The 21,647-nt window shown below is 55.5% G+C and overlaps 1 protein-coding gene across 7 annotated transcripts in view; it reads right to left on the bottom strand.

The window, feature by feature from the left end:
* Nucleotides 1–21,647, bottom strand: part of PRIMA1 (proline rich membrane anchor 1) — a 61,983-nt gene that overhangs the window by 12,735 nt on the left and 27,601 nt on the right. For 2 of the 7 annotated variants that reach the window (XR_007190234.2, XM_026515406.4), the window contains exon 4: nt 5,093–5,222. Coding sequence is in view for 5 of the 7 variants with exons in the window: in XM_026515406.4 (XP_026371191.2) it covers nt 5,093–5,222 (130 nt within the window). In the remaining 2 variants the exon portion in view is untranslated. Of the gene's footprint in view, nt 1–2,592; nt 2,968–3,779; nt 3,979–4,005; nt 4,707–5,092; nt 5,223–21,647 lie in introns of those variants that run through there. The other 5 variants (XR_008961431.1, XM_057318590.1, XM_057318588.1 and 2 more) reach the window with 5 other exon arrangements.

Below are 21,647 nucleotides of genomic sequence, written 5' to 3'. Positions count from 1 at the left end.
GCAGCGACACCCGCTGAGCTGTGGGGTGGCTGGGAACCGAGCTCAGAGGTCTGGACTCCCAGTCCCGGGTTCTTTGAACAACTCCAGGCTGTCTGAGGCCCCGTGCGTGCCATGTCTGGGGGTGGGGAGGAGGCCTGAGAGGAGGCTCCGTCACCCTGCAGCTGTGAATGAAAAAGCTGCCTGGGGCGCCTGAGGGGCTCAACCAGTTAAGCGTCGACTCTTGGTTTTGGCTCAGGTCATGATCTCAGGGTCTTAGGATCTAGCCCCGCTTCAGGCTCCATGCTCAGCTCGGGGTCTGGTTGGGACTCTCTCTCCCTCTGCTCCACAAACCGCCCCCCCCCCCGCTCTCTCTTTCAAATATATAAATGCATCTTTAAAAAAAAAATACAGAAAAAGAAGCTGCTCATGGCAAGGACCGCTGAAATGTGAGCCGCGTGGGCTCCCACGGCTGGGACCCGGCAGAGTTTGGCATCATTGGCAGGGGACCTGGGGGCCAGTGCATAAGCTAGTCCCGCTGTGAGCAACTCCCCTTCCGAGCCCCTTGGTCTGATTAACACCCTCCCCCTTCCAAGAAACCTCTCAGGGCCCTGGGTCTGGGGGAGGTGCCCCTCCTTGGGCTCCCCGCCTTGGAGCCCTCCACCCCCGAGCACCATGTCACCCAGCTTAGAGCTGGGACTCTGGGTGCACTTGTTGACTCACAGGATGCAGTCTGATTCACTAAGTCTGTGAGTAGGAAGTGCTGATTCGACCCCACCTCCCACCAAGGTCTACCCAGTGAGGGCCCTGCGGGGTGCCACTTCTGCACCTCTCCGGTCTCCTCCCACTCCTGCGGAGGCCTGTGGACCCTGAGGCCTGCACCCCAGAAGCCAAACCACGCTGGCGTCTCCAGAACCACCTTCCTACTCCAGCTGATTCTAGAACCATCCTCCCAGCAATCTGGTTCCCAAAGGCTGTTTTGGGGCCATTCACAAAGATCTCTTGGAAATCCTCCCCTAAGACTCCAGGCTGTGGGAGTTAAAAAAAGACCCGGGTTTATCACTGAATTTTTCTTTTAATGGTTTTACAGTGACATGAAATGCTTTTGTTTCCTGAGAGAAGAGGCATGTTTCAAATGAATTATTAACCAAAAAGAATTGGCCGTGAGCAAGAAATCCTCCATTGACTCTGGAGACAAATGCAGACAGACAGCTGGCTGGCCTGATGCTATCTCTTACAGCCCCCAGCAGAGGTCAGCCCGGGCAGCAGTGGGGGCCATCTGCTCACGACAGGACTATAACTTGGGCTGCCCCCCCCTCCCCCAAGGGGTTAAGGCTCTCCTACACAGGCCTCCTTCCAGGCCACTTCTGGGAGTGCTGGCCTCTATTTCTGCCTCTGCTTGACCCTGAACAGAGCCCCCTCCAGTCACTGACTATCTGCCCTTGTGGGCTGGGATGCCCTTGCTGGATGATGAGGTCTGGAGGAGCGGAGGGCTGGGTCTTCTTCCCATATCCCAGGGCTTGCACAGAGAAGGACGTGGATCATGGGGCTGTTGCAGAGCAGGGGCTGTGCTGGTTTCTATTTCTGTCCCCACTCACCCGTTCTGTCCTCTCCCTGCCCTCTGCCTTGGCAGACTGACACCTACCACTGCAAGTCCTGGGCTCCCCTGTTCCTTGGGTTTAGCCAATGAGACGCGCCCTCAGGAGACGAGGGAGGGTAGAGAGAGGTTGGGGTGTTTCTCCCATTCCTTTCCTGTTTTGGGGCTCATCTCCATCTGTTCCAACCATAGTTCCTACTAAGCGGCCCCTCTTTTGAGTCTCGGGCTCTCTAGGTTCTCTAGTTTCTGTGGCACGATTTCCTCCGCTTGTCCTGGTCCTAGGGGCGCTAAGGGCCCCCACTGCTACTAGTCCTGGAGTACTTCACCAGCCCCCATTTGCTCCCAGGACCCGCCCAAACTCCTCGAGGAAGCCCCGCCCACACCTCTGGGTGGGAGCCACGCCCACACTCCTGGAAGGAGTCCAGCCCACATTCCTGGAAGGAGCTCCGCCCACAGCTCTGGAAGATAGCTCCGCCCACACCCCTGGAAAGGAGCCCCACCCACACTCCCGGAGGGAGCCACGCCCACGCCCCTGGAAGGGATCAACTGAGCCACGTGGCCTGGGTTCTGTGTCTTTCCAGGCCCCTGACAGATCCAGGAACCAAGAGCTCAGAGCCTGTGGTAGGGGACAGAGGGCAGAAAGGAGGCCCCTCAGGCTGCTCTGAGGGGAGACGAGGGGGCACCCCCACAGACCTTCCTGGGAAACCCCCAGCTCCACTGAAGCAAAGCCCAGCACCGCTGCCACAGTCAGCTATTAATGTGAGTTAGTTCTCCTCTTGCCCTCCTGACGCTGGAGCAGACAGCACGTTTCTTCAGAAGCTTGGGGCAGAGAGGGAAGGCAGAAGTGACTTCTGGAAGTGACCTGAGAATGCTGCCTCTCTCCGAGGGGAGGGCCAGTGGGAGGGGCGTCCTGGAGGGGACAGTGGCCCCCTCTCTGGCACTGCCACTGCTGGGTCTTGCATGCTCTTCCCGGCAAACCTCCAGTAGCTTCCTGTGCCTACCGAGAGTACCCCCCCCCCCCCCGCGCCTCCCCAGTCAGACACTCAGCTTCCTCCAGCCTCATTTCCCATGGTGGTCCGGGAGCTTCCCAGTGTCCTGGGGCTTTTGCGTACACAGGTGGCTTTGTGTGGAAAGCCTCCCTGCTGGGCTTCTCAAAACCCTCCCCCCATTGCCGCAGGCTCTTAGCTCAAATGCTTTATCATCCGGATCAGAGCTAGCCATGACTCCTCAGCGACACAGGCTCCCAGCAAGCCTCCCAGAGCCTCACCATCACCTGCCTCGTAACGTGGTCGTGGTCGTGCACACATCTGCCTCCCACCGCCCTTCGGTCAGATGAGCAGCCCACGGGCACGGCCTGGATTTCACTGTCTGAGGGCCAGGCACACAGTAGGCGCCTGCAAAACACCTGGGAATCAGACTGGCTGTGTCCCCGGGAGTCTCCTAACGCATCCTCTTTGGTTTCCAAGGCCAGGCCTTCCCCTGAATTGCAGGGTCTGGGAGCCTTGGGGCCTTTCTGTCCATCTGTCCTTCCAAACTCAAAGGAGCACAGTCACACCCCAGGTCCCCGGGCACCGTTGAGGAAGGGCAGACAGGAATATTGAGGTCTGCTCTTCAGTGGTAAGGAGCCGCAGTCAGGGCTGGGCTTTGGAGTCACATGGTTCTGGGTTCAAATTCGGGGTCCATGGCTCCCTGGTTGTGCCATCCTGGGCAGTTCCCTTTACCCCCTTGACCCTGTTTCCTCATCTGTAAAACACAGCGGATTGGAAAAAGATGTGACAAAGATGAACTGAAGGAATGTTGGGGGGCCAGGAGCATTCCCCTCCGCACTTGCTTAAGAGAAGCTGGGCCACAGCTACTCCCTTGTGATTTGTCATTGGTTTTGGACATTATCTGACAGCATGAGAGCAGGCGGCAGAAGGGGCTCTTGGCCGGGAGGCAGATACCCAGGGCGTGGCCGATCCACGTGGAGCGGCTGTACCTGGACCCTGTCCCCCTCGCATCCTGCCAGGATGTCCCACTTGATCTGGCCCGTCAGCTTCCGTGCCTGAACATGAACTCGTCATCAGACTTTAAACCTGATATTTTACTCATTCTACTTTTGAATTATTCAAGTGAAATCACATAGAACAACGATGGAAAAGCTAAAGTGAAATAGTTTAGGTGTTACGATTGTTCTTAATAGAGACCCCCTAACTTCGGGCCTTCGGGAATTTTCAAAACCTTTATTAGAAATATATGAACAGGGGCGCTTGGGTGGCACAGCGGTTAAGCGTCTGCCTTCGGCTCAGGGCGTGATCCCAGCGTTATGGGATCGAGCCCCACGTCAGGCTCCTCCGCTATGAGCCTGCTTCTTCCTCTCCCACTCCCCCTGCTTGTGTTCCCTCTCTCGATGGCTGTCTCTGTCTCTGTCAAATAAATAAATAAAATCTTAAAAAAAAAAAAAAGAAATATCTGAACAATGCCTAGGACCCTTAGGTGTTTTGCAACATTTTTGTCTTTTGACTCTACCTTCCCCCAAGGTCCCGGGAAGCTAGGTTAGAGGGGGGACGTTTTTTGGAGGCTGGGAAGCCTGGAGGTCAGGGGACCTAGGGAGAGCTGCTGTGCTGTAAATCGGGGTGGGGGGGGTGCGGGCATCCACAACATGGCCCATTCTACTGGACTTAGGGCCCCGATGCAGCTGAAACCTCTTCAGACCCCACCCACAGCCACGCTCCGTGGCAGATCCCAGCTCCATGAGGGGGGTGGGGACTGGTGGTCGTTTTTGAAAGGCAAAGTGGGTTGAGAGTTACAGAAAGGACCGCAAGCGTTGGTGAAAGCGAGCCTGCTGTTTGGATCATTCACGACTCCCCTGTTCATCCTCCAGGACCCAGCTGTGATCACGTTCCCCGAAAATCTCTGAGGCATCTCAACCTCTCTCTTCCCCCCAGAGAAGCCTGGCTCCCTCAGTCACCCTCCCTCCTCTATCTGCAACCAACGAAACAATGCACGCCTAAGGAGTACTTGGCGAGCACTTACTGTATGCCAGGCACTGCGGAGTATACATGGAGCGCATACTGTGGACAGAAGCACCTCACTACGCCTCACGACAGTATACGGTTGTCATTCTTTCCTCCCCGTTTTACAAGTAGGGAAACTGAGGGTCAAAGAGGTTACAGTGATTTCTTCCTGGTCCCACAGTTTGAACTACTGTCTGAATGTAGATAGGACCCCAAAATCCAGTTCCTGCGCCAAACCAACATGGCGCCTCCCTCCAGTGGCTCCATCCCCAACCTTGCAAGGACTATTTCCGTACTCCTAGGTCCTAGGCGCCTTGAGTGAGCCTCCCAAAGACAGGGCCTGTTACTTTCAGAGGCGGGGGGGGGGGGGGTCACTATATATATAGATGGGCATTTACTATTAGTCTTTCTGCTTATTACACGCTTAACAATTTTTGTGTTAAAGAAACATGACAGGCGTGGGCGGAGCGGCCCCCAGCCCAGGAGGGGCCCCCTCAGGGCTCAGAGCCCCGTGAGCACTCACCTTTTGATGGCTTTGTAGCAGATGATGACAAGCACAGTGAGAAACACCAGGGAGGCGCAACATACCGCGATGACGATGACCAGCCCCGACCACCAGCTTTCCTCCGTGGGGCACGAGGTAGAGTTGGGGGCTGAAAGACACGGTAACAGGCTGAGTCTCCCCCGAGGAGCAGGTGCCGGCCGCGCCAGAGGTGGACCATTGTGGGGGACACCAGCGGTGGCCTCACCATCATCAGTCCTCCGCCCTCCAGGAGGAAGCTCTTGGGAACCTGTCCTGCCATCCCCACCCCCACCCCAGCGGCAGGTGACATCATGGCTGGCCCCCAGCCAGACACGTGCTCCGAGCAGGGGTTAAGCGCTGAGGCCCGGGCCATCCATCCTCCCTTGGCATGAGCTAACTGACAGCAGGGTCAGGTTTAATTTCCCATGAAAAATAACAGAACATCTCATTCTCTCAGTTGAGGCATTAAATCCGCTTCCCCCGAGGGTGGGGGTGGGGAGCAGGGCTCACGGGGCACACTGCGGGAAGAAGGAGAGAAAGGGAGGCCCATCAATGTCAGTGTGGTAAGCTGATTTCTTCTAAGAGGCAGGCTCTCTCCTTCCTTGGATTCGGCCCATGCGGTGAGCACCTACAGCCACCTCATTCTGCATGGGTCGCCAAAATCCGGAAAAGTCTGTCACTGACAAAGCATCTGACCCTGGGTGCCATGAGGCCCCTTGGTCATTACTCAATCCACGGAGTCTCCGGGGTGAACCTGTCCTCCCCCCGGCACCAGTTGTGTGGGGTGGACCGCAGCACAGGGTGGATGAGGCCGGCAGCAAAGCTGGTTCGCTCTTCCGAGAAAAGCAAAGACATCACACAGCCTCATCCCAGAGGTTCCGAAAGGTCCAGACACAACTGGAAAGAAATGTCCCGAATTGCAAGAGAAATGGGAGAGGGAGAGAGAGGGTGGAAGAAAAGAGAGAAAGAAGAAGAGAGAAGAAGGAGGGAGGGCAAGAGAGGGGGCTGGTGAGGGAGGGAGGGATGGATGGATTGACAGATAGACAGACACTACTAGCTTTGGGCAGGTCTTCAAGACCTGTGACTATAAGAAAAGGGGTCTAGGTTCTGTGTCCAATTAATAATAGACACCTTCAGGGACGCAACAGCACGTGGGGAATATATGACTGATTTCCCAAGGATACCGTGGGTGGCTTCATCTCCGTCGTCATTCTCATTATGGACGTTGTTGTCATGATCATCCAGGTGTAAATCCCATGTGGTGACGCTTACCCGTATGAAGTGTGTGGTCTGATCGGCTTTGACAAATGCGTTCACCCGCCCAAGCCACACCTCTCTCATGACATGGAAGAGTTCCATCAATCACCCCAGAAAGTGTCCCTGTGCCTCCTTGAAGTCAGTCCCGCCCTGCAGGCCACCACTATTCTGCTTTCTAAAATCATAGCTTAGATTCACTTGTTCTTGAAAGTCAGAACATGGAACCAGGCAGTATGTATTTTTTTTACTCCTTTGTGTAGCAAAATGTTTCTGAAATGTATCCACGTTGCTGCTTTTTTATGGCTGAGAGGTGTTCCATTCTATGAATAAACCACAATTTGTTTATCTGTTCACCTGTTGTGGACTCTAAGCTGTTGCCACGTTTGGCTTTTGTGAATAGAGTTGCTATAAGCATTTGCATACGTGATTTAGACATGTTTTCATGTTTTTCTTGGCTAGACATCTGGGAGTGGGTTCGCTGGGTCCTAGCCTGTGTGTGTTCAGTAACTTTATTTTTTTTTCTTTTTCTTTTTTTCTTTTCTTATTATGTTCAGTTAGCCACTGTCTAGCACATCGTTAGTTTCTGAGGTAGTGTTCAATGACTCATTAGTTACGTATAACACCCAGTGCACATGTGAGTAATTTACAAGGAGCTGCCATGCTTGTTTTCCCAAGTGCTTTTTCTCTCGTATACGCCTGCCGGGAACAAGGAAAGAGGGACCAGCAGAGCAGAGTGGTTATAGGTTACCGAACTGTTACGGGATTGTGGCATCGTTGGAGAGACGCAGGAAGCCATGATGTGCTTTGCACGGAGCAGGTGCTAAAGCCCCTTTAACACATGCAAGGTCCCCAGAGGTGGGGCTCAGATCACCGCACAACCAAGGAGATTCGGAAATGCTTCCTGAGAGATGCTCGGGACGAGGATGTCCCAGCCACAGGGCTGTTCTCAGCCAGGCGAGATCAGGCCTTTAGAAACCCCAACACTGAAAAGATATAGAATACGAAATTCAAAATAGGAATAAACTCTAAAATAAGGGAAAGGAGATTCAAGAGGATTCCTCATTGTTTTTTTGGTGAGATATCAAACATAATCCTCTCTCTTCCCCTCCCCCCCCCCCGAGAAGCCTGGCTGCCTCCCCCGGCCCAGTTCCTCATTTTGGGGTGTCCCGGCTTAGCCGAGTCTTCCTGGAGTGACCCAGCACAGATCCAGGCCCCGTCTTCCCTACAGTGGTCACTGCAGGTCAGTCTGAGATGCAACCAGATACATGGGGTCCCTACCCCAAAGGGCTTGCCTCCTGGTTTGCACTGCAAAGGGAAGCAATATTGGTTTCTGTCAATTCCACCTCAGGTTGTAACATTTCCGGGCCAAGTCCCAAAGGGCCATGCCTGCAGCCCAAGGGGACGCTCACACCTGCCCACCAATGGCCCACAGGTGGCTGGGGCTCACATCACCAGTGTGTGTCCTCAGCTGGGGGCAGACCCCCTCCAGAAGGCGCTTGGAAATATGGCGGCAGGGGCTGTCTTTGGTTGCCACAGTAAGTGAGCCCAAGAGCTCCAGAAAACGACAGTGACCCGGATATTCCTACCAGGTCGAACTGTCCCTCCAAAAACGCCACCAGGGCCTTTGTTGAGACATCCCCTCAACTGGAAACAGAAGGGTTGATCCTAAACCCCATTCGGAGTTTGACACTAAATTTCAGAGCGCCTCTTGTGATGTTCCTTACATTCAGTGGTAATGAGGTGGGGATTTCCTTCTTGCTTACTTTTTTCAAACACAGTTGGTCTAGAAAGCAGGGAGTCTGGTTTGAGAGGGTCCTTCTGCTTCGGGCCCCGATATTATTCAGCGGCGTACTGCTCAGCCCACGCATGTGAGGAAGCCACTCAAGGCCAGAAGCTAACGCATCTGAAAAGAGGGAGGTATTTGTGAATCTAGTCCAGGGCATAAATCTTGGGTTTTGCCAAGAAAACAGCTCTTGTGTTCAAAGAATGCGTCCTTATTTATCCTAGCTCTAGTCATTCTTTTTGCATTAGGAAGGATCAGGGACTGTTGGAGCTGGAGGAAACCCAGTAAGTATCATTTCAGAAAAAGGACAAACAGGGCCGCTCAGGATCAAGAAGCACCCTTCCCAGGGGCCAGGGTCGGGACACCAAGCTTTGGGCTGCAGGCCAGGTCTGCTCTTGCTCGAACGTCCTTCCTACTGGTGTGGCCAGTGCTCCTTTGCAGAGATGATAAGCTTAGCACGTGAGCAGACTGATGGTGCACATTGGAGAAGGTGGCATCATGAAGCTGCTCATTCATTCATTCATCCATTCATTTGTTCATCCTTCCACCAGCCATTTGCTGAGCACCTGCTGTGACCTGGCATCATGCTAGGAGCTGAGAGCACAAACACGCATTCGATAGAACCTGGGCCCTTACCAGGTCTGCTACCAGTTGCCCACCAATCATTAAGGTTGGCCGAGACCTGGACAACTTGCTCAAGGAGCCAGCAGGCTCCAAGACGAGACGAGACATGCAGATTTGCTGATGTGCTGGGTGAAGGTCCTTTGCGGCTGAGGGGAGGAGGCCATTCGGTGCTATGGATCCAGGGGTAAGGCGATGTCCGTGAGAGGCAGGTGGTCAGATGGGGAAGGCGGAGGCAAGCAGGGTGTGAAGTCCCAGACGGGAGGCTGCCGGAGCTCGGCCTCCTCTGGCACTCCCCTCCCCAACCCCCCTGCTCGGGGCCAAGATTCTGCAAACACTGACAAGAAGACAGGAGCTGTCCTGACCTCTCAGGGGTCGCGACACCGTCTCTCCCGGGACTCAGTCAGGCTGTCTGCTGTACTCACTGAACGCTCCCGACATCCGTAAAGATGATGAAAGTGACAACCTGAGAGTGCAATGTAGAGCCACCAGGGCCAAGTTCCGCTCCATCAAAGGAGCTGCTTTCTTTCCAGTCAAGAAATGCATCATTTAAACTTCTATTTGGGGGGCTCCCGGGTGGCTCAGTCAGGCGTCCGACTCTTGGTTTCGACTCAGGTCGTGATCTCAGGGTCGTGGGGTGGAGCCCCGCGTCGGGCTCCCCATTCAGCGCGGAGTCTGCTTGGGACTCTCTCTTCCTCTGCCCCTGCCCCAGCTCGCGCTCTCTCTTTAAAATAAATAAATCTTTAAACAAACAAAACGCTTAGACTGGGGACTTCCACTTCCAGCTAAGATGCAGTAACAGGGCTAGATGTGCTGTCCTCCCCACACACGAAACAGCCACAAAACATACCGAACACATATAACGACGGTTTTCAAAATAGCGGATCTCACGGCAACGGAAGATGGGGGTCTCTGAGGAACAAGAAACGAAGGAGGGGGCGTTCTGGCTGCCCCAGCTTACTGTCCGAGAGTTTGCAAACAGCAGCCCCAGAAGGGAGAAGCCAGCAGGGCCCAGCCAACGGGGTGACGTTGGGGACATGGAACCGAGCGTCCAGGGAGGGAGCAAGCCAAGGGGACGGGGATCCAACAGCGTATTAGGAAATCCACCAATGAATATATAATTACGCGAGTGGCAAGTGCTAGAAAAGAGATGGAAAAGAGGTCAAGATGCCCCCACATCTTGTGGATGTGTCTGGAAAAGATGCAGCGTGGACAGGGGGGCTGTGAATGTGCCCATCTGAACCGTATCAAGGAGCCTGAGCAAACCTATGAGATTCCTGTGGGCTGGCGGCCCGGTGGCCCAGGGGAGCTGTGTGACGTCAGGCAGGCCCCCCCAGGTGCTCCTTGGGACCAGAGCCTTCCCTGTATCACTGCTCGCAGGTCTTTGAGACCCTCAGATGGGACAGCAGAGGCAGGGATCTTGAGGGTACCAGAATTAGCAACCACCATCTGCTGAGGCCCGTCCGAGGCACACAACTAGTCACAGCGGTACGGAGCCCACCGATACCCTCTTTTGTAAGTGGGGAAACTGAGGCCACACAGTCAGCGGAACAATCAAGATTCGAACCCAGGTGTGCTTGTGACAGCACTCACGGCCTACTCAGCATGTACTTATGTGCGACCGGGAACCTGCCACTTCCGTCTCCCCGGCCGGCTGTACCCAGGAGACGCCGGACGGACAGGAGGGTCCCCAGAGGGGCACGGATGGACCAAAGGGACAGCAAGCAGGGGGGAAACAATTTGGTTTTGCAAGGTATTTTTCAATGGTTCCTAGAAGGGGGTTAGAGCCACATCCTTTGTTTTAACGTGATTTTATCTGTTGTGAAGAAGGCTCTGGATTTATCCAGGCTCGGGCTCTAGACCCTGAGTGTGGCCACCTGGAGCGGCCAGCCCCTCACTCCCGAGTCTCCTCATTTCTTGAAGGCTTCTCTCCCAACTTTCAAAGTCTCTGGTGACTCACGCCAAGGTTGCCTGTGCTGTTTCCTGACTGAAATGGCAGCACACTGAGTTGGCCTTGATTGTGCGGGCAGGAGGTCGGCCTGCAGCCCCCCTCTGCCTGCTGCTCCTGGCAGCCCAGCGCCCGGCCCCTCGGTGGGGTCACGACCACGGATCCAGGCGTGTGGAGGCCCCCTGAGCGGCGCCCAGCTTCCTTCAAGGGGCCGATGCCCACGAAGGCGCTTCCCAGCCAGAGGACCCATTCAGCCTTGACTGCGGGAAACCGGTCAGAAGCTGGCCTGGGCCTGGTGACATTGCCAGGTACGCGCCACTGTCGTGTCTGAGGCACCGCCCCAGGGGTCACACAGCCCCGCTCCAAGGGACGGCCTCCTTTCTGGACCACGTCCTCCCACCCACAGGAAGGGTCTTGAGGACACTGTCCAGCTGTCTGGGAAGAGTGCGCCTTGGGTTGCCAAAGTTCTAAAGAATATTTTCGAGCTGTTCACTCTTGGCCCCGGCCTCAGCCTGCTCATGCCAGACACGGCTGGTTCATGGGGCTTGTGAGGACAGCGAGGGGTCCAGGAGCTTTGCTAAAACATCTGTGCGGCAACGGAACCTGTTTCATAGGCCCTTTGGTTAAAGGAGGGGGCTGGGGCTCAGAGGAGGGGAGCAACGGAGGAGACTTGTCCTCACACCTCAGCCCTGCCCCTGGGACCCGGAAGGACACGGATTCTCAGAAGTTCCTTCCTGGCTGATGGCCCTTTCCCTGCCTCTGCCTCGGTGTCCCCAGCCCCACTGTGGAAGGAGGGGTGTGGCACAGCCTCCTCCCCCGCCCCTTGCCCCCACACAGAGCCCATTGTTTCTGGAACACAAGGGGCCGACTCAGCCCACTGCCATCCATTCACGGGCACAGGGCATCCACGGGGAGGCCTGTGCCAGGGGCGCCCACCCTCCCCTGTGGGCCAGCTTGGGGGTGGGGCCGCTCACTCAGCTCCCACCCCAAAGGGGCCAGGGTGTCTGGCCGGACTTTACAACCGCAAATACGAGATCAGACCCTAGCACTCTATGTGAACCGCTGAAATAAGCCCCCATTTCTAGAGAGAAAATTCTCCTTTGGAACTGCGCCGGATAAAAGCAGTGAGCACATGCATTTCAGCTTGAGGGGGTGGCTTCCACTCCCTCTCCACCCGTGGGAACCTGGCTCAGGCTTTGGGTACAGGACAGAATCCCCCTCAGTGATGTCTTCCCAGTTCCGCCCCCCCACTCGGGCCAGAGGTTCCTCTGTGGTCCCTCACCCTCTGCAGGGCTCAGGCTTTGGGGAGGCGTGTCCAGCCCACGAGGTGGGTTTTCAGGGGTGGTCCAGTCCTTCTGCCCCTAACTGGTTCAGAGGCGGGCACACCATGCAGATCTGGCCAATGACACAGCTTCCTCATGGACACTGCCATGTCCTTTTTCACCCCTGAACAGAGCAGCTTTGGGGGCTGAGGGTGCTGGGGTGCAGACTGCATGGGTTGCCATGTGGACTAGGGCAGCCATGGTGGCTTCAAGGGGCAACATGTGAGCAAAGACCGGGATCTGATAAGGGGGTTCATCACGCAGGTGCCTGGGGGAAGAGCTAAAGCAAAGGCCCTGAGGTCAGCGGGGACGTGGCATGCCTGCGGAGCAGCAAGGGGGCCTGTGTGACCGGGATGAAGCAGGCAAGGGAAAGACAGGGGAGATGAGAAAGCTTTCGGCTTTCACACTGAGAAATGAGGTGCCACTGGTGGGTCTGGAGAGGGGGTGGTCAGGCCTGACTTCACGTTGGCTCAATCGCTCTATATTTAGAGTAGACTGTGTGTGTGTGTGTGTGTGTGTGTGTGTGTGTGTGTCTGTGGGGGGGGGCGGGGGGAGGGAGTATAGGAAGCTGGGGGGGAGGGGTCATTGCCAATAGCCCAAGACAGACGATGGTGGCTCCAATGGTGCTCAGCAGTGGAGGTGGGGAAAAAGGGTGGATTCTGGATACATCTAGAAGGTCAAGTTCATGCAAGTGTGGATGTGTGTGCATGAGAGTCAGAGAAGAGTTACAGGTGACTCTGCCATCAATGACGGGGAGGCCGGGGCTGGGCAGGCTTGCTGGGAGTGCAGGTGGGGAGCGAAGTCTGGCAATCCCGTCACACCCCCCGAGAGACGGCGAGCAAGCAGCTGGACCTAGATTCGGAGCTCAGAAGCGAGGGCAGCTGGAGCTGTCAGCACCCAGGCCGGAGATCATCCAGAGCGGGAGCACAGGCAGAGCGAGGAGAGGGTCAGGCTGGAGCCCTGAGGCGCCTCCATGTGAAGAGACCAAGGAGAGAGGAGGCCAGGAAGAGAGGCCAGTGAGGGCGGAGGGGGGCCAGACGAGGTGGAGTCCCGCGGCCAAGTCAGGGAAGGACACGGAAGAGGAGGCAGTCAGCTGTGTCCGCTGCAGCTGACGGGCGAGCGCGATGGGGCTGAGAGCCAACCACCGGAGGGGACAACGGTCACCGTGACCAGCGCAGACACGGTTTTGGGGGAGTGCTGGAGGAAGGCTGATTGGGGCCATTTAGGAGAGAATGTGGGGAGAGGAAATGGACATAGCAAGTATGCACAGCTGGGTGGTGGAGTTTTGCTGCAAACGGGAGCAGGAACAGGGAGCCACAGCTGGCAGGGGGGAGTGGTGGCTAGGGAAGGATCGTAAGATGGGGGATGGCATATGCGTGTGCACGCGCGAGCACATGGGTGCATGCTGGCTGTGACCCAGGAGAGGGGCTGGGCCCCCGTGCACAGGTGGGCCCCCCAATACGTAGGAAAGGGGAGAGAGGTGTGTGCGGGTGGGTGACAGGTGGGGTCAGTGGCCGTTTCCTTCCTTCCAATGGTTTCCGTTGTCTCAGCGAAGCGGGCAGTGAGGTCAGCAGCTGAGCGAGGATGGGGGAGGTGCTGGGCATCCAATGAGGTAGGGAACCCAAAGTGGGGCCTGTCCAGAGCCGGCCGTTTCACCCCACGCACCTTCACCCCATGCCTGGGATGGCAGGGGGCAGGCCGGTTGTCCCCACGGTGTCTGAAGGGAGCGCATAGCCAGGCGGCTGAGGGCGCAGCCGGGGTTGAATGCAGTGCTGGACCAGGAGGGGGAGATGGCTGGTGAAGGGGCCCGACCTCACTGGGGCAGGGGGTGGAGCTGGGATCGGAACCCAGACATCTGGCTCCAGGGCCGACCTGCGGCTGCCGTACAGACAGAAACAAGCGAGCAAATCCAGACGCGACTACGAAGTGCCGGAAAGATACACTTTGGACAAAATGAGACAGGGTGGCGTGGAGGGATCAAGGCCGTGTGTGGAAAGGGAACATCGGTGTCACCCTGGGCATCAGGAAAGCCCTTTTGAGGAGGTGATATTCAGGCTGAGCCCTACAGGGTGGGGGAGAGGGGGAGCCCAATGGAAAGGTCCTATGTGGGTTCGCCTAGGTCAGCAGGGGAAGGAGCAGGGGGCACGGGTGGCTGGCACCCAAGCCTCCCCCCCGCCTCCCCGCTGGTGTCCGGGATCTCCCTGGCGGAGCCCCAGTGAGGGGCTCCATGCCCTTCCGTCTGCAACTCCCAGCCTGTTGCCCGAGCCCCACGGGACACTCACTTCTCTGATTGATTGATTCCCGCCTGGTGTCCTGGGCACGGTGCCCAGCGTGGTGGCGGTGTAGCTGCTTACCATCACGGACACCGTTCTCAGGCCCGGCTCCCGAGGGGGGCATTAAAAACCCCAATACATTATTAATAATTGTCTCCATCATTCCCGTGCCTAATTAGGAAAGGAAAATTATGAATTGGGTTTCAGTCTCCATGGCGGGGGCAGCCGTGGCTTTTCTTGATGCAAGGGAAAGATCTGGGCGGAGGCCCGGGCAGGAGCCGAGGACAGCAGGCCGCTGCCTGGTGCAATTAATTATGCTTCTGCTGATGACTGCAGAACACGCCTCCCCTTGTTCCTCGCCCAAACAGCCCTCTTTGTGAGGCTCCTTTAGGCCAGGACTTCTCAAAAGCATTTCTCCCTCTCGGTAGCTGCAATCCGTCCTTTCTCTGTTCCTTGCCCTGGGGACCCTCCCCAGATCCCCCCGCTCCGAGCCTTCTGTGCCCACCCAGGACTGCGGGTGTGCTGCTGCCCAGAAGGTCTACACCCCCGGCTTCAGCACAGCACAGAAGTGACGGAACGGTGCCACATCGGGAGAGCTCTGGGTGACGGCTGGCCCCCACCCTCCTGGCCCTGACCCCTCCTCGTTCGTGCGCTAATCAAGTCATTCACCCATATCTGCTAAGAGCCTACTCTGTGCCGCGCACGCCCTGCGCTGGGTACCGGGGATATGAGGGTCAGCAAAACAGACAGGGGCCCTGCCCTCATGCTGCTTACAGTCTCCTGGAGTAGGACGCTAATTCAGTAATCGCCAGACGAATGCCTACTGTTTCCTGTCTCCCCGAGACAGTTGCGCACGTGCCTTAGGTACAAACGGCAGGAAACCAAATAGCAAAACACCATAATGCCCTGAACATGGGAGCCAACGTTGGCTGACCGGGAACAATGAGCTTATCTTTGTTTGTGAGAGACTCATGACCTTGGGATGGGAAAATGCTCCCAAGAGTATATATTAAAGGCTCAGCAGGGCCCCAGTACCTAGTTGATACCGAATAGATGTTGAATTGCTTTCTTCCCTTCCAGAGGGCACTTAATACATGATGGGGCCTCACGAAGGCCGATCAGATAGAATCTGCTATGTCTGAACAGTTGTAATCACGTTGAACAGCGGTTCACGATCAACTTGGACCAGTGGTCGACAAACTCTGATCTCTAGGCCAAACCTGGCCCACTACCTTTTTTTTTAAATAAAGTTTTATTGGAACACCCATTTGTTCATATATGGTCATGGCTGCTTTCTGGCAGCATCCGCCAGGGTGAGTAGCTGCCTGGGAGAGAGAATCGGCCAGCAAAGCCTGAACTGTTTACTATCTGGCCTTCGACAGAAAGAGTGTGTCTGTCCCTACCTAACTTGGGGTGATCTTAACCTGAGATTGTTAGACCAGCTGAGCAGAGTGCTCTGAGAGCATCCTGAAATGATACCCCAAATTTCCATTTTGCAAGTCCACATCCCAGTCCTTCTGTATCATTTCTCAGATGGGCGCTTTGCTCCAAATGTCACACCAAAGCCTTGGTGGGAGGTCTCTAGGCATGGGGCTCAGGCTCTGTCCAGCCTGAGAACTTTAACAATGACAGTGTGATGACACAGCAAAAGCACAGAAGAGGACACACAGACCCGAGTCTGGATCTTGCCTTGGGCACACCACACATGCCAAGTGACTCTGGACAGAGCACTGAAATGATACAAGCCCCTCATCCACTCCCTGGAAGATTGGTGGGGAGAATCAACCACGGTAACGTGTCAAGTACCATCCGGGGGTCACCACAAGAACGCGCAGTGGTTCTCCCAACGGCAGAGGCGATGACATTTCGGCAGATTTAGGACTGACATCCCAGGGAACTGTCGGCGCTCTTTAACTGCCCGACAATGGAACAGGCTGGTTGCTAAGGCAGGTACGGCCCGTCACTTTGGTGCCGGCCTCCAAGGCTCTTTCTGGCTCCCAGTCTGATGAGAAGCTTACCCTCAGCTTAGCTGTAGGGTAGGACAGGCAGCCCCGTCCCATCCCTCGTCTGGTAGTCTGAAGCACACCGGGAGCACCACCGGCCCCTCCTCTCACCCCCGATCCCTCCCGGGACACCCTGGCGTCTATCTGTTTGGTACTCAGACAGCAGTTTCTGCAGCCACCCGACTCAGTCTTGGCTATGGAAGTGCGTCCTATAAGGTGGGGTGCTTCCCGCCTGTGCTGGGGTGCAGGAGACATGCAGCTACATTTTGACTTTCTTTGGAAGACTGCCCTCGGGGTGCTGGAGTGGATATGCATGAGGCAGGGAGCCTGGAAATTGACTTCCCCACACCTCGGAGAGTCCAGGCCCAGTGACGGACAGGGATTAAGGGGGGACAGTCTGGCCCCCTGCTGCCGGCCGGGAGCCATGGTAGGACTTACGGAATCCTCCAGAGTCCCCCCCACAGGACCGGGCTCAGGCTGCCTGAACTCTCACGTGGCTTCTTCCCCTTCCCTGTCCCACCCTCCAGGCTCCCCTGGCCACACTTCCTTTAAGAATCCTTGTCTCTGGCTCTGAGAACAGGTTCCATGGCGGGAACCCCAGACATCAGGTCGCCGAGGTGTGGAAAGATCCTGGCCTGCCTTTTGAAGTTTCAGATACACAACATCACCCCCCAACGAGATTCACGCGAGCTTCCTATGTTCCAGATTTCTTCCCAGAATCACTCTTTGCTAGTTCTCTAGACAGAGACTAAGTCCTGTTTAAAGTCTCCTGTTGGCTTAAGCTCTGAATGACTTTTGTCCAGGTCGTGAACACAAAGGGCTGGTGACACAGCTGAGAAAAATCAGTACTGCTTTGTTGCTCTTTGTAAAAAAACCCGTAGTACTAAAGAGGAAAAAAAACCCCATGCTAATGGTCCATGGCTGCACTCTCATATAATATATAGAGAACATGTGACTACTTAAATTTAAATTAATTAAAACAAAATTAATTAAAAATCCAATAGCCACAAGTGGCTAATGGCTACCACATCGGACATCACTGACAGATCATTTCCGTCATCACAGGAAGTTTCTAGAGATGGCGCCGGTCCAGGGCAATGAGACGTGAGCTGCTCTGCTTTCCTTTCCAAACAGGCAGCAAGAGTCATTTCATGCCTCTCTGAACACCAAAGCACCTTCTTCTTACATTCTTTTTTTTTTTTTTTTTAAGATTTATTTATATATTTGAGGAGGGGCGGGGCAGAGGCAGAGGGAGAGAGACTCAAGCAGCCTCAGCACGGAGCCAGACAACGCGGGGCTCGATCCCCTGACCCTGATATCATGACCTGAGCTGAAACCTAGAGTCGGACCCTTGACCGACTGCACCACCCAGGCGCCCCTCTTACATTCTTTTATTCTCATATCCCCTCCCGCAGACATAGGCAAGGCGGGGATTATTGGTACCGTTTCATAGGTAAGGATACTGAGGACTCCTAAGGGCCAGAGGCAAGGTGGCAGAACTGCTAAAAAAGTGAAGAGTCAGAGGTTCCAAAGCCGGGACAGTCCCCAAGTGTACAGGGGCAGATGCTAATGTTTGGCACTCACGCTCATTCGTTTAACTGCCACAAGGCTTGGGGAGGAGACGGACCCTTTCTGAGCAGATAACAAAGCAGAAGGCTGGGGGTGGGGGGGCATCCCCGCTGATCAGTGATGTGGCATTGCCATGAAATGGGACCAAGTCTGCGGCCGAGAGACCCCGTGGCCCCACGATCCATGGACAACTTCTGGGACACTGGCCTGCCTGAGGGACGGGGCATGCTGAGACCAGGCAGAAGGTCCCGACTTGGCAACAGCTCCTGCCTGGGAATTTCCTTCTCTTTCTGGACACGCGGCTCACTCTACAGAGCCACGCCACCTGGCTTCTGGCATTGTCTTGGAAACCCTCTGAACTTTTGCAAGCACTTCATCAATCTGGACCTCAAACATCCAGCTGCCAAATGAAAGTGCCACCCTTGGCCTAGGGTCCCTCAGCCTCGCTGCTACCAACATTCGGGGCTGGATGGCTTGTGCCCCAGGCAGCCGCCCTGCGCTCTGCGGGACGTTTAGCCGCATCCCTGGCTTGCACCCCTAGATGCCAGCAGCTGCCCTCTCCCAACTCTGATGCCCAAATGTTCCCCGGGGAACACAAGCTCCCGGTTGAAAACCGGGGGCCTGGAAGGTCTCCAGGACTCTTCCCTGGCTCTTACACTTGCTGCAGAGACGGATGCCTCCCACAGGGGCACGGCCAGCAGTGCAGACCTGACTCAGCCTCCCAGAGTGCACCTCGCCAAGCCCAGCCAGCGACGCGAGGAGTTAAGCTGGATGGCCTTCCAGCTGGAACCTCGGATTCCGAGCCAGTTGCCTCCACGATGACCTCCCGCTACTCAGAGTCTCCACGGCAGAACGGCCTGGAACTGGGTCCAAATAGAGCCGAATGCCTTATTTTCCACGGCACCCATACTTCTCTCTGCCAAGACAGGAGACAGTGTGCCATTGCCACCCACTGGGCCAGTTCATTCTCGATCTGAGAACAAGGAGCCCATTGACTCTCTGGAGGGGCAGGGGGCAGGCCACCAGCTCTTCCAGGAAACGGTGGCCTTTGGCCTGGGGGGCTGGCAAGGGTGACACAGAAAATGGGGAGTTGGGAACAGGAGCTGCTCAATTGCCTTGTTTTCTCTGGTGGAAGAAGGGACCGTCCACCAGAGCGTGTTCCTTGCTGACCCGCCCGGCTGAACCTCATCGTCTCTCCCAGGGGAAAGGCGCACCCAGAGGGGCCCTTCTCGAAGGCCACTGGAACCCCCCGTGTCTAACTGGAGGGATGGTCCTCCCCTCTTTCTTCTTTTCCCTTGATAAATGGGAAGCACTTTGGAGCACGGCTTCTCTGACACGTTCCCAGTCCGCCAAACGCCATGATGCATTAAATCCCATAATTCGAACCTGGAACATCTTTGCCATCGTAAAAAGAAGTGACGATCGCCACCTACACGGTCAGGCCACTCTCACCCATGTTCATGCAAAACGCCAAACCTCTGGCCTGGGCCTGCTGGCCTGTTTCTGAGCCTCGATTAGTGTTGGTTCTTTGTCACCTGTTGGCAGACAGGCAATTGCCTAAGGTTTCAGAAAATGGTATGGAGGATATCTTTATATATCTTAATATTTTCAAGGAGCTTAATAAGAATATAATGGTACTAACAGCAGCCCCCCCACCCTGCTAAGCATCCGTTCAGCCACACTGCCTGCATGGATACGACCTGATTGAAGTCTTCTGATCCATCAGGAGATGTGGGTGTCACTGTCCCCATTTAGAGAAGTGGGGACAGGCTCTGTGAGGAAAAGTCAACAGAGAACCCAGCATTCCAGGACAATCTGAGGCCAAAGTCCATCCTTCTACCACATCCTACTGCAAATCTGTCAAAGACCAGATTTTTCCGGCAAAGCACCTTGGTCCAGCTGGAAGAACGGATTTTAACATTGCCTGGAGATGCTGTGACCTCTGACCCGCGGCCTCCATGACGGTGTCCCTAGCCGTACTCCCAGCGTCCTTCCGCCCCTTACTTACTCCTCTTGAGGGCAGAGGGCAGCACTTACTCAACCAAAGAGTCTGGGGGGAGACCTAGGAGCCCAAAGTTGGCTTCATGCCCACCTTGGACCCCAGGAGTGATGAGAAAGGGAAGTAAAATTCCCCATAAGGGAGAAATTAGGGAGTAACTTTTTATATCACATACAGGAAAAATTCTCCCCTCCTTAATTCCTTATAGTCATGAGCTCCCTGGACATATTGTTCTACAACCCGATGGACGTGGAACATCTCAAGAACCCTGGGGCTGCTGCCTGCTCTTTCCTTTTCCTGACAGCTGTGGCCAGACAGGTCACCATAACCGACCGTCCCATCATCTTCCTTTGACAGGGACATTAATGGGGCCTCGGAGGTGAGGACCGCCTCATACAAACAGGGTGAAGTCTCAAAAGCTCTTCTGAAGCACACTTTCCCCCATGCTGGGGAATCTTCTGAGCTATAAATTAGGATCGATAACCCCGAAGGTTCTCGAGACATCCAGAAAGTGGTCAGTGACAGGAAAGGAGGCCCAGGGATCAGCTCAGGGACCCGATTCCCCTCCCCAGAGGCCAGCATTACCGTAAGCAATTTCTGATGTACCCTTTGAGACAGAGGGCCTACGTGTATTTTTATATATTGCAAGCGAGAGCCCCTCCAATGCCCCCTTCCAGAATTCATATGTTGAAACCTAACCCTTTAGGTGATGAGGAAGTGGGGTTCTTGACGGTCTTGCCATGGGATATGGTCTCATTTAGTGTGACGGCCACACATCTCCCTGCAGAGACATCGCTGGGCGCCGGCTGCTGGCCCCGTTAAGTCTGCCATATATACGTGATACTGCTTTTCCAAAATCAGAAGCATTCCGATTTCTGAAACACACGCAGCTCCATGTTTCTGATAGGGGACGTGGAGCTTTGGTAGTACTTATGTTGCATGGAGGTCTGCTAAGCCAGAGGGGAGGGGCTCCTGGGGCCAAGTGCACCCGGAGCCTAACTCGGGGTCCCTACTGCCCTCCCCCCACCCCAGGCAATTTGCAGTGAGGAGAAGTGGGTACTTGCTGCAGGTTTCCTGGGGGCAATGCAAGGAAGGGACCACCAAGCAAAGCCAAGAAGAGAAACCATCTCTAGTCCTCCAGGCACCCTGTCCTCCTCCCCTGCCCCCTCGAAGGCCACCTTCTCAGCTCCTCCCCTCCCGGACCCGACACCGCCCCAGACTCTCCCTGTCCCCTCAAGGAACTCCATTCTGAGCCTGGCTCAGCCTTCCCTTTCCACAGCATTTCAAGATGCTGATTTTTAAAAGAGAATACAGGAATCAAGATTTTCAAAATGTGAAGTATCTTTGATGGTTAAATATTGTTTCTTTCTTTTTCTTTTCAAACCCTGGCTGTGGCCACGGCCCACGGGTGTGGCATCCACGAAGCTTGCCGTTCCCATACCTCCGGCGGGGGGGCGGGCAGTGACCCGGGTAAGGGATCAGCTTTAATCTATCTCTTGGGGAATAAAGGAGGAAAGGGAAGCTGTCATCTAGAAAAATGGGAGTAAAAGCGCATGCGGTGTTCTTAGGTCCTGTGGTCGCAGTTGGCCTTGACCTGGCCTACCTTAGCTTCTTACCTGAGGGTGGTGGGGGCAGAGGTCCTGCAGCTGCGGGCCCCCGGCCCCCGTCTCTCTCCATACTCTTTCCCCAGAAGCTCTCTCCAGTCCCTGGCTTCAAAGACCAGCCAGATGCCAAGCGCTCCCATATTTAGAGCTTCGGCTCCAGCGCCTCCCCCAAGCTG

The sequence above is a fragment of the Ursus arctos genome, unplaced genomic scaffold, assembly GCF_023065955.2.
Source record: "Ursus arctos isolate Adak ecotype North America unplaced genomic scaffold, UrsArc2.0 scaffold_25, whole genome shotgun sequence".
Taxonomy (NCBI): domain Eukaryota; kingdom Metazoa; phylum Chordata; class Mammalia; order Carnivora; family Ursidae; genus Ursus; species Ursus arctos.
This window is presented reverse-complemented; position numbering and strand designations above follow the sequence as displayed.